Here is a 12,377-nt window from a genome sequence, read left to right as displayed (position 1 = left end):
TATTAAAGCTTCGGTTCTGTCTGAAGTGTCCTTGGGCTAGACACTGAGCCCCACATTTCTCCAGTAATGCTTGCTAAAGCAAAAGTAACGGTAAGTAATGCATTCAAGCAATTGTTAATACTTGATTTAAAATATAATTAATAATTAATATTACAGTTGCTAACAATAATGAAAGCAGGATTGTTATAAAGTGTTATCATGGGTTTTTCCAGATTTGGTTTTACAAAAGCAATATTAGTTTTTTCTTTTTTTTTAAACACTCAAGAATCTAATTGCAGGAACAGTTACATTTACAAACTTCTCAAGTACGGAGGGGAGTGGTGATGATTTTGGCTCACCACTTGCAAAACAGTGTCTCAGATGCACAAAAGAGACCTAACTCTTCTCAGACAGTTCAAACAAGGATGCTCAACAAGACATTTATTCGGCAAACAACTGCAGATCTATAATGAAATCAATTATTTGTTATTGTACAAAAGACGCTTCATCTCCATATTATATGACACTGACAGTCATGCAATTTTGACTGTATTTTGCTGCTTCTTTTTTTTTTTACAAACTCTGTAAGTGTGGAACAAGATTTGACTGGATCTGTGGAGTTACTGCAGCACAATCAGTAACACTGTAACTGATTACACCAGTAAAGGCAACCTTTCCCCTGTGAGGCAAAAGACAACTCCCCCCTTCAGAGGCACTTCCGCTTTTTCACTTTCTGCATCAGCACATTTAAAAGGCAGGAGGAGAACAACGTGTAGGACTCGAATCTGTCTTATTTGTGAGAATCATGAGTGATCAACCTCTTTTGGTGAATGTGGAAACATGGATTACAGAGAACCAGAAAGCTTTTTTACCACCGGTATGCAACAAGCTCATGTGAGTGGAATGTTTTTCTTTCAGTATGTTATAAGTAGGTCATGCTTTGCCTCTGCAGACAATAAATATCAGTGTACAATGATCAATTCATAAGACTATAAACACAGTTTGAAATACAAACAAAAAACGTTTTTATCTGTTTAAAAAATGAATATCAGTCTTTTGACACAAACTGACTGTGTAATGTTTTGTTAATTCCTCTTTTTTTCAGGCACTTTTCTCAGCTTCAAATTATGTTTGTTGGAGGTCCTAATACCAGGAAGGATTACCACATAGAGGAAGGAGAAGAGGTGAATGGGTTCTACCTGAAATGTGCAATTTGATCATTTGAATGAGTTGTTTCAGAAAAACTCCTTTGCAATGCTGATCACTTCATGTCATGAATTACATTGAAAAGTTCTTTCTTTTGATTTGTTTCCTCCCTGATGTTGACATGACCTTTGAAGTTTACTGAGACAGAGAATCTGATTTCAAATGGAAATGACATGGAAATGGTTCAAAGTTCGACTAAGTTTCTCTAGTTCTACCACAGTTTGTGTTGGATTGCTAAATATTTACCATATTAACTTTATTTTGGTGGGAGGGCTAGTAAACAAAGAACAAATACTGTTGTAAATGACAACTATATATATATGCATGGAGTGTTTAAGAAGGACTAATAGGCATCTCGTGTATTTAAACAAAATCCTCTAAAAATAAAAGTATTTATCAGTCACTGATTCTGCAAATTGTCTTATTTAAAAAGATGCAAGATGTCAGTATTGTTCATCATAGATACACATTGACGGAGAAACACAATGTAGGAATGAATCCAGGAAATCACATTGTACGATTTTTAAAGAATTTAATTTTATAATGATGCAGAAAATAGGTATCGATCTACTACAAATAAGCCAGAATTCTGTCCTAACAGACCTGTTACTTCTTCAAGAATCTCTTCTATCCTCCGCTTTTTACCTGTATTAATGACACCTGTTTGAACTGGTTATCTGTATAAAAGACACATTTTCATGCCCTTAAACAGTCTGATTGCAATTATTAGACAATGAAAGAAATAAGAGGTCACTTACACCTCCACTAGCCCAGAACTACACAGGGGAACTGGTCTATGACCTGGTGACATCTAGGACCGCAGTATCAAAGATTGTTGTAACCCTAACAAATTCAAATCCTACACAGCTTTAAAGGTTCCCCCCCTTAAACCAGCACATGTCCCGGTTTGTTTAAAGTTCTCCAGAGACCATCTGGATGACCTGGAAGTGGATGAAGATTCATGTGATCAGATTAGACCAAATTGGAACTTTTTGGTATAAAAACCACTCGCTGTGTTTGGAGGGAAGGTGCATTCCAAAAAACAGTATACACTGTGAAGCACGAGGGTGGAAACATCATGCTTTGGAGATGCTTTTCTGCAAAGGGGACTAGATGATGGATCTGTATTAAGTAAAGAACAAATGGAGCTGTGTATGGTGAGCTTTGGCGCAAAAAACTATTTCCATCAAAGCCCTGAGGATGAAACATGGCTAGAACCTCCAGCATGACAATTATTCCAAAAAACATGGCTAAATAACAAGGATTCCAAGGTTCTGGAGTGTTCCAGCCAGTCTAGTCCTCAATCTATTAGAGAATCAGTGGAAGGAGGTGAAAGTTCTTTTTGCTCAGTCACAGCCTCAAAACATCACAGCTCTTGAGAAGATCTGCATGGAAAAATGGGCCAAAATAGCAGCTACAGTTTGTGAATGCCTGCTGAAGACCTAAAGGAAACCTTTGACCTCTGTCATTGACGACCAGGGTTAAATTGCAAAGTATTGTGGTGAACTTTCGTCATTGACTAAAGATTTATTTTCTGAGCCATTATGCAAATAGACTCTTTAAAAATCCCACAATGTGATTTCCTGTATTATTCTTTTACATTCTGTCTTTCACAGCTGAAGTGTGTCTTTGATAAACATTACAGACCAAACTCATCTTTAAGCAGAACAACTTGCACAATCTTGAAACTGACAATCATTTATTACCCCACTGTGAGTTACTTGCAAATAATCGGCAATGCAGTCATGAACTGTCCTTTTAAAAGCATGAACTTACACATTTTCAACAAACAGGTTCACATATCATTTTCTATTGTATTAAACATCAATATTTTACATAAATTAAATTTGTTTTCAATGAGTGAATGAAATACTTGATTGCATGTTTGGTTAAATTTTTGCTTCTGTCCAAACCAGTATTTTATATTTACAAAAAGGCTTGTATGATAAGTGCTATATAAATAAATATGATTCATTTTTTCAAAAGTTTTAAGTAATGTCCAATAGAATTCAGTAGTTTTTTTTTTTTTTTTACTGGAATCTTTTGGTAATTTAAGTGTTTACTCTCAACTTTGTGTCTCTGAACTGCTTGTTTTGGCTTGTTAATCAGCAAGCCTACAATGTTGGGGGCGAAAGCTCTGCTGGGAATAACGTGGAGCAAACATTTTAGGACATGATTGGACTTGGTTTTTTATAGCTTCATATGTAAGAAGAACTTTAACTTCATTCTGGTTTCAACAGGAAGCCAATGAGATGAAACTGTATTCAGGGATGTAAGATCTTTTCAGATCTCTAACTGCAGCCTTTTTTTATAAGCTGAAAACTTTTGAACAAAGTTTAGGGACCGCCTGATAAGAACCACTGAGATCATGTGCTGTTTCACACAATGATCAACTCATCAACTCAGTGAGGAGCTAAACTGACCTAAATCAATCAGTGGGTAAAATAGGCAGAAGCTACATCAGCTCAGTCACCTCCCAAACTAAACTGCAGCGGATTTCTTGATTAAGTCCAATAAAGTGAAATTTTGTGTGCATTTTTAAAGCATGCAGTCTCAACATTTTTCATTTTTGACTTTTCCTTTACATTAGTTATTCTACCAGCTGAAAGGTGATATGTGTCTGAAGATAATTGAAAACGGCAAGCACAAGGACGTCCACATCAAAGAAGGAGAGGTCGGCCACTATTCTTGTTCACTTACAGTGTTGTAGCTTGTTTTATAACAGTAGTTTGTTTAAGAAACTGTTGGGACATGGTAGTTTGATTAGCTATGTCTAAACAGCATGATTCTTACCCACAATCCACCTGTGAACATTTTCAGATATTTCTGCTTCCAGCTAGGATCCCACACTCTCCTCAGAGGCAGGCCAACACGGTTGGTCTGGTGGTGGAAAGGAGACGCCTGCTGAACGAGACCGACTGTCTGAGGTACGCATCCGCTCCTGCAACACCCCCCCCCCATCTCTTCTTGTAAATAAAGGATGGCGTTCCTTCATTGGTAAAACAACTATCTTTCTAAAACTTTATTCCAAAACTTTCCGGACGAAAATATTTTAAAAATGTAGAAAAAATATTCTTAAAATAAACTGTGATGAAGTTGAGATTCAAATAAAATAAAATATTGCAATTTTATCAGTTGTAAAAGCCCTCCGAGTGGTCTTCTAATTATGATTACACATTTTTCTTTGGCCAAAATAAAAATAAAAAACCCTGTGTTGTTATTTAGGACATAGTTTCTGCAGAGCAGCAGAAAAGTTGTGGGCGGCACAGATGGCGTTGAAGTGACCCTCCGCTTATATCCCATGATCCCTGTGTTTACACTCTCGACCACTAGCTTACAGCCCCTCACTACCCCAAGGTACATTAGAGGTGAAGCAAAAATGGCGAGCAATATCGGAGCAATCCAGTGGTACAGTTTTGAGTCAAATGCCAGCTCAGATGAGGAAAACGTACCTATACGTATTTGTCTGGATGCATCAGAGGAATTTCAGTTGTTGTGTCACAACTAAACGCTTTTTCAAACAGCATTTTTAACATAATACTGATTCACCATGAAAAAACAAATACCCAGAAATGCAGTTATGAGCTTAAATTGTTTATTTATTTATTTTAAGGTATCGTATTCAGCAGCTGAGCAAACAGATGAGAGCGGAAGGCCTTTTGTTTTGAACAGATTTTCTGCTGCAATACTGGGTTGTGAATCTCCAAACACACACAACAAGGTGTATATTTGAATAAACCTCTTTTGTATTTGAGGCTAAACTTTATTTACATTAGTTATGTTTGTATACATTTTGTTTGTTGTACTGGAAGGACACGACGGAGAAAAGAAGAGAAGAGATGCTAGAGATGGAGGATAAGGGTACAAAAGAAAGGGGGAACGAAAAAAATGGGAGGTTAAAGAAGTGTGTGTGTGTGCGTGTGTGTGTGTGTGTGAGGGGGGGCTAGAAATAAAAAGCAAAAAGTTGCTGGCGATTTATCATTATTACTGTGGACATGAGGTGTACATGTTAGTCAAAGGGCGGTCCTCCATCTTGAGATAAATGGTACAAGAACATGTTAAAAACACCCAAAACAAGATTTTAATTGTGGTGGGTCTTTAATGTAAGAATTTTTAAAGTAAATCAAATTTTTGTCATTTTCAGGATTTGTCATATAGATTACATTCAAGGACCCCTACTTTGTTTTAAAATAGAATACATTTAATTCTTGCACACAGATATATATACATATTAAGTTAGGCATATTATTGAGCCATAATGAAAAATCCTCAGCATCTACAAAGTGAAACAGTCTTTTTGTGTTGCATTTTGGTGTGGAGGATTTTTTTCTGATGTTTGCCAATTATTCTCCAGGATCCTTGTTGACACTTTAAACTCCTTGGCATTGATTAAAAAACTCACAGTAAAGACCAATACATCCAGTCTTCTCAGAGTCACAGTTCATGCCACTTAGCCTCCAGCTGCCAGCACACTATTGACTATTGTATGAAGAAACTCGTTAATTTAATGTTTCTTCTGGCACTCTCACTAAAAATTGGGCTTGAATCCAGCTCATTGGCTTGGTGGAGGAGTGTCTGCCTTGGGAATTGGAATTGGTTTAAAACCCTTGTCAGGTCACACCAGAAACCTCAAGAAATGGGACGCAATGAGACACTAGGCATTAAGCGCTGGACTGGACGTTCCATCGCCTGACAGCATCTTGACTTTCTCATCTTCAAAAAATCAAACACGCTTTTGAAAAACAGGGAGGCCTCTTGATTACGAGACTTCAGAAGCAAAAACATAGGCTTCAAATGATTGAACTAGCTCTGCTATTGAACAGATTCTTCTGTGCAACATAATGTGAAAAGATGTCCAAAGCCTCTCATGTAGAGAAGCGTGTGCTGCTTGTTCCAGGTACTTTGTGGACAACACCACTGACATTCTGTTTGAGAGATGGTTCTACTGTGAGAATCTGGGAACTCAACTGGTGCCAATCATCAAAGAGTACGACAACCTTTCTTTTATCCCGCACAGCAATTTCTCAATGCAATCACCTGAGCGGGTGTTTTGTTCTGCCCTGCAGATTTATGGCATCAAAGCAGTTCAAAACGGGAAAACCTGATCCAAGTGAGTTTTGACGTTGGTGAGAGAAATTCTGCCTGTTGGGGGAGCTGGTGTTTTAACTGCTGAACGACTGTCTTTGTGTGACTAGATGAGGTCTTCAGAGAACCTCCTTTTCAGCTGAGCACCATGAACGTGATGACACCTTTCTCCTTCAAAGACTGGCTGGAGAGGCAGCGGCCGTCCCTCTGCAACGGCCATCCCATCGACATGTTTGGAGCTCAGTTTGAGACAGAGGTGCAAAAGAACAAAAGGAAAAGTTCAGTTTATGCTCGTTGAAGGCACAAACCAGAGGAAACAAATAATCTGTTCTTCAATAACACATCAGTCAGATCATCAGTTTTCCAACCTTTTTCTGAGCCACTGCAGAGTGGGAGTGCTGATGCATTAGGATCAATGTCTGCGTGTGTTACAAGTTCTTGGATTACAAAAAGGGACACACAAATCAGAATCAGAAGTACTTTATTGATCCCACACGTGGGAAATTTGTGCGTTACCGTAGCAGTTAACATAAGAGAAAATAGAATAAAATAAAAACAATCATTAAAAAAAAAATGTAGCAGAAATGTAAACAAATAAGGCGGTAGAGTTTAAAGACTATTTACAAACAGGTAACAATGTGCAAAATGTGCAAAATTTGCAACAGTCATCTGTCACAATGTGAGTTATTGTAGAGTTGAATTCCTGTATCGGGCAGTTTTGGAGCGCGAATGGAATGAAAGTCCTAAGAAATGGGGAAGTCAATCCTACAGATATGTGAAAGACTCACAGGTTTGCGCAAACACCCAATACCAGATGTTGCTGCCAAGTGTTAAAAACAAAACCATTTTTTTAAGAAAACAGCCTTGTTCTGGGGAAAGCAAGTTCAGACTTTTTTATAACCCTCTGACAAGGAAATAAAACTCCAAAAACAGCACATTTTGTAAGTTCAGGTTATCCCCAAATGTAAATTTGGTTAGGACGTTTTCAGTAAACAACTCTAGAATGATTCCAGAGACTTTGGAAAGAGAAGAGTAAAAAACGGTTGACCTAAAAGTTTTGACGGCACACAAAAACACTAGATCTCTAGATCAACAATGTCTCATTTCATGTAACCAATCCCTCTAGTAATGATCATTAGTGACACATTGTTGCTTAACTTCCAGTCAAAGCAGAACATTATTTCCTCTTGAACAAATATTCATTATCTAAATATTTATTTTCTTTTAGGCTTTTAGGCTTTCATAATTTTGTTTGTTCTTATGCACAGAGCTTTTTTCCCCGCGTCACTGAAGAAGTTTGATGTAACGTCAAATCTTTCACACCAAACGGTCCTCTGGACTGGATTTGAATAGCCTGAGAATGGTTTGATCTGATTTGTTTTTCTCTCATGGTACGCTTAGAGCAAAGCAGAGACTACAGACTGGAACAACCACCCAAGTCAAAATGCTGTTTATTCAGGGAATAAAGCACAACGATGAAAACCGTCCCTTTAATTGTCTGATTGTCAAGCAGTACTAAACGGGGGCTGTGGTGCAGAGGTAGACCGGCTGATAGGTCAAGGATTGCATGTTCGGTTTCTGACTTGACCACCAATGTGTCAAAGTGTCCTTGGGCAAGTAACTGAACCCCACATTGAACCTGGTGGTTGACACTGGCACCATTTTGAGCCAGCATCAATTCTACACTGTTTTTGCGATATCAAAAAAGAATACGCTGGGGGGGCACGAGCTCCCTTCTCCACTCCATTCTGATGCATCCATTGGCAGTCAGATAGATCCATGTACGTCTTTGTTTTCCTCGTCTGAGCTGTTATCCTGCTGAAAACTGTAGGGCTGGATAGCTCCAATATTTCTCGCCATTTTTGTTGCACCATGTAATGTTAGGTTGGCGGCATGAGAGGCTGTAAGCCAGCAAGAAAGCGTCTAAACAGAGACCTCTAAACAACAGGACGGGGGACGGGCTTGCTCCACAGTTCTCACCAACAGTCCCACAGTCAATTTCTAATTAACTACAGCCACTCTGAAGAAACTATGTCCTAGAAAACAACAGTTTAAAAAAAATGGCTAAAAACAGCTAATGAGCCACTGGGAACGCTTTTACAATAGCTCAAAAGATGATTGGAGTGGGTCTTGAAATAAAAAAAGAAAAGAGCTATATAAATATACGTCATTTGCCAAATGTACCTATGTCTTCTCTCTAAATCCCATTGACTCTGTTTCCAACTTCTGAATGTTACGCTTCTTCAGTTTTTATGCTGTGGAATGGTTGTTGCTTCTCAAAATTCAGTGCATTCACATAATTTACTCCCTTTAGCTCACTTTCACATACCGTGAGTTCGTATTGTCCATCTGCATGTACAGCCACCGAGCAAACCGAATGGAGGCGTGAACAGTGTTGTATTCACTCCAAGACCAAGAAATTATTGTGATGTGAAGGCACCTCAAAGGTGGTCTTATAAAAGTGTTCCAGAGAGCTTCACTTAGAAGTACAGATGTAAATATTCTGCAGGAGTAGCGTCAGTGAGGAGAGAACAGGATGTACAGTGGTCAAATAAAGTATTTAGTTAGCCACCAATTGTGGTAGTTCTCCCATTTAAAACGATTCAGATTTTGAATGAAAACCTCCTTTCATCAGCAAAAGCATTGATGATGAAATGTGGCTGGGTCTTTCAGCATGACAATCAACCCAAAACATTACTGCTCTAGAGGAGATCTGCATGAAGGAATGGGCCAAAATACCGGCTACAGTTTGGGAAAACCTGGTGAAGACTTACAGAAAACGGTTGACTGCTGACATTGTCAACAAAGGGTATACAGTAAACCCTTGTTTTTCGCGAGGGTTACGTTCCAAAAAGAACCCCTGATAGGCAAAATCCGTGAAGTAGAAACCTTTATTTTTTTAACTATTATTATACAATTAAATACTCCATTATAAATTGAATAGAAAGAACAAAACATTTTACAGGCTCAAGCATTTGTTTCACAAATAAAATTACTTTAGAAGCGTTTTTTTCAACAAGTAACTTCTGTACTGTACTGTCAAATAATAATTTGAATCATTCATGTGAACAGAAGGCTTCAAATTGCGGAGATTAGCCCCACCCACCGCGACCCGCGTATTGGATTAAACGGGAGAAAATTTAAAATGATTATGAAAAAAAATACAAAGTATAGTCGGACAAACAGTGACTCAGGTGTATTTCACTGCTCTTCAGACTGAGCCGCTGCATCCTGACTCCGCTCTGCAGTGTTTTCTTTTTCTTTGTTCGGGAGAAGAACATAGTGATAGGCAGTTGTTGTTTTTCTGCTTTGCAAAAAGATCCTTATACACCGACATGCCACCATCAAGAGAATTTGCGCGAACGTGATGTAAATTTGGTAAGCTGTTTTACGTACGTTTACATATTAAACTGCAACATTATTGACGCGCAGGTAGAGAAGAAGCGGAGGGACTTTTTAGCCAACCAGAATGCAGAACACAATGCACGATGCAAATCCGTGAAGTAGCGAAACCGTGAAAAGTAAACCGCGTTATAACAAGGGATCACTGTATAACAATATCGAGTTGGACTTATGTTAATTTTCCAAATACCGTATTTTCCGGACTATAAGTCGCCCTTTTTTTAATAGTTTGGCAAGGGGTGCGACTTATACTCCGCAGCGACTTATATTAGAAATAAATTGAAATAAATACATTGTTAACTAGGGCTGCACGATATGAGGAAAACTTGCGATATGCGATATTAGTGATCAATATTGCGATAACGATAAATTTGCGGTAAATAAACAAATAGAAAAATAAACAAAAACATCATTCCCATTTCATTGCAACAGTTTAAAAATTATACTCCAAATGACCCTCATCGACATGGGGGACAAACGTCAGGGTGGCTAACCCTGGTCCTCAAGAGCCTCAACCCTGTCTGTTTTCCAATTCTCCCTAGACTGCTCGATAATGATAACCAAAATCAGGTGTGGTCAGTCAATCAGGATGTGAAATCACTTGAGTCAGCCAATCAACAGCAAGCTGGTTAAGGAGAGCTGGAAAACAGGCAGGGTTGAGGCTCTTCAGGACCAGGGTTAACATAATAGGCCTCCATCTGATTGGTCAACAATGGGAAGGCGTCCATCTGATTGGTCAAAGCATAAAGGGATTTATTTGATTCGTTAAATGCTTCAAGCTGCTAGAAGATTGTTTTAACACATTTTGGGTTTGCGATTTATTGCGATATTCGCCGTCTTTTGCGATATGCATATTGCAGAGCTGGATATTGCGATAACGATAAATTTGCGGTATATTGTGCAGGCCTATTGTTAACCCTCCTGTTATGTTCATTTGTGAGGAACAGAGATTATGTTCCTGGGTCAATTTGATGTATGAGGTATGTTAAGTGTTAAGAGTATGTTAAGTGACTCAGAGAATCAGCAAACTTTTTTTACAGTAAGATCTTGAAGGCTAACAACATAATATTCTATTTTCCAATGATTTCATAGATTCAGAAATGCAATAAAAATGACAACTGTTTCTACAAAAACAGGATGAAAACAGAGTATTAGTTGGCCAATGATGCTTCATGAAAGGAATAAATAAATAAGTTTGAGAAAAAATTACTGTGAAATTATTAGATAAACAGTCTGCTATGATTGTGTCATATAAGGTTGTGAAAGTTAAAATGCGACTTATAGTCCAGTGCGACTTATCTGTGTTTTTTTCTACTTTATAATGCATTTTTGGGCTGGTGCGACTTATACTCCGGTGCGACTTATAGTCCGGAAAATACGGTACTTATTTTCCACCATATTTTACAAATAGATCCTTCTAAAAATCCGACCACATGATTTTCTGTTTTTTCTCTAATAGTTTAGGTATACCTGTGAAAATGACATGCCTCTCATCTTTTCAAGTGGGAGAATTGCACAATTGGTGGCTGACTAAACACTTTTTTGCCCCGCTGGTTATGGTAACAGATAAAGATTACTTTTATTATTCTGACAGGTGATGGTGTTTGGACCTGGACTGACTGAGACATCAGTGCGGCTAACTGACGTTTGGATTTGGCAACTGGTACGTGGGAAGCTTTGGACACACCGGGCACGGGACACGCGTTTAATCTCATGAACCTTTTTCCAGGCTTTTTCTTTCACAGTTCCTTTCGGAAATATGAAAGACCTGGTACCATATAATAATGTCTGGGCAAAAACTGCAATTATTAATCAATTTTTGAACAGTTGGTACTTCCATGAATTAAAAGGGATGCCATCCATGAGTCATTACTGAATCCAGATTGGTCAAAGTTCGACCTGATTAAGCTTTCAATGCGCATTCAATGGCTGAATGTTTTGTCCGTAGAGCCCGAAAACATTTGTAGTAATTTGCATAGCGATGCGTAAACAAAAGAGTTTTGCATTTATGCTTGTTTACATAGACTTTTCATTGGAGAAGGGTGCTTGAATGTGTGTTGCTGAGGACTACTGTATGTGAAAAAGGTAGCTTCAGGGATGCTCCTGTCTGTGTTCTGAATGCTACACATTTTTGCTTCAGCTAATCTTCCATCTTCCTCTTCTTCTCTCAGGAGGGACAGTCAAGAGTAACTGTGGCTGAACAGGAGTTTAGCCTGTCTGCTGGAGATAGCGTACTCATTCCCGAGCAGAGCAAGTGAGTATACATGAAGCAATAGATTCTTCAGGATCTCCAAGATTAGATTATTAGGCAGAAATCACTGAATTTTTCTGATCCCAAAGTTTGGAGAAAAAACAAACATACTTAAGGCTTGTTGTTTTGCAGATACCAGTGGCAGAGAGAAGATGGGACAGTTGCTTTGTTTGTCGTCCAAAATCCAGAGCGGAAGAGATCCTAAAAAATACCTTTGAAGACAGTCTTTAAAGAGGCATCAATCATTCATTAAATGGATGTTAAAGCTCCATACTTCCTGAAAATATGTCCTAATCCTGCTATCTATTCACCTTTGTTGATTATTAATGGCAAATAATCCTTTTTCAGAAATATTAGCACATTCTTTTAAAGTGACTGGATGTATGAAGTATTTTGGGGAAACAAATAAAGATGTTTGTGTATGTCTCATTCCCTCCATGGCCCGACATCTGTG

General features: G+C 38.3%; 1 protein-coding gene across 1 annotated transcript; it reads left to right on the top strand.

Moving 5' to 3' along the window:
- Nucleotides 1-698: 698 nt before the first annotated feature.
- On the top strand, nucleotides 699-12,352 carry haao (3-hydroxyanthranilate 3,4-dioxygenase). The gene is made up of 10 exons (XM_023962998.1): nucleotides 699-873; nucleotides 1,085-1,163; nucleotides 3,776-3,859; nucleotides 4,006-4,112; nucleotides 6,083-6,172; nucleotides 6,252-6,295; nucleotides 6,381-6,526; nucleotides 11,267-11,335; nucleotides 11,844-11,926; nucleotides 12,056-12,352. The coding sequence occupies exons 1-10, from the start codon at nucleotides 785-787 to the stop codon at nucleotides 12,126-12,128; spliced, it is 864 nt and encodes a 287-aa protein (XP_023818766.1). The 5' UTR covers nucleotides 699-784; the 3' UTR covers nucleotides 12,129-12,352.
- Nucleotides 12,353-12,377: the final 25 nt, after the last annotated feature.

This window comes from Oryzias latipes, chromosome 15 (assembly GCF_002234675.1).
Source record: "Oryzias latipes chromosome 15, ASM223467v1".
In the NCBI taxonomy this organism is placed as follows: Eukaryota; Metazoa; Chordata; class Actinopteri; order Beloniformes; family Adrianichthyidae; genus Oryzias; species Oryzias latipes.
This window is presented reverse-complemented; position numbering and strand designations above follow the sequence as displayed.

Excerpts from the sequence above, each read along its gene's own strand:
- haao (XM_023962998.1), top strand. The coding sequence starts at position 785 with ATGAGTGATCAACCTCTTTTGGTGAATGTGGAAACATGGATTACAGAG. Across the intron at positions 4,113-6,082 it reads AACGAGACCGACTGTCTGAG|GTACTTTGTGGACAACACCA; the intron begins GTACGCATCCGC and ends TGCTTGTTCCAG. Across the intron at positions 11,927-12,055 it reads CTCATTCCCGAGCAGAGCAA|ATACCAGTGGCAGAGAGAAG; the intron begins GTGAGTATACAT and ends GTTGTTTTGCAG.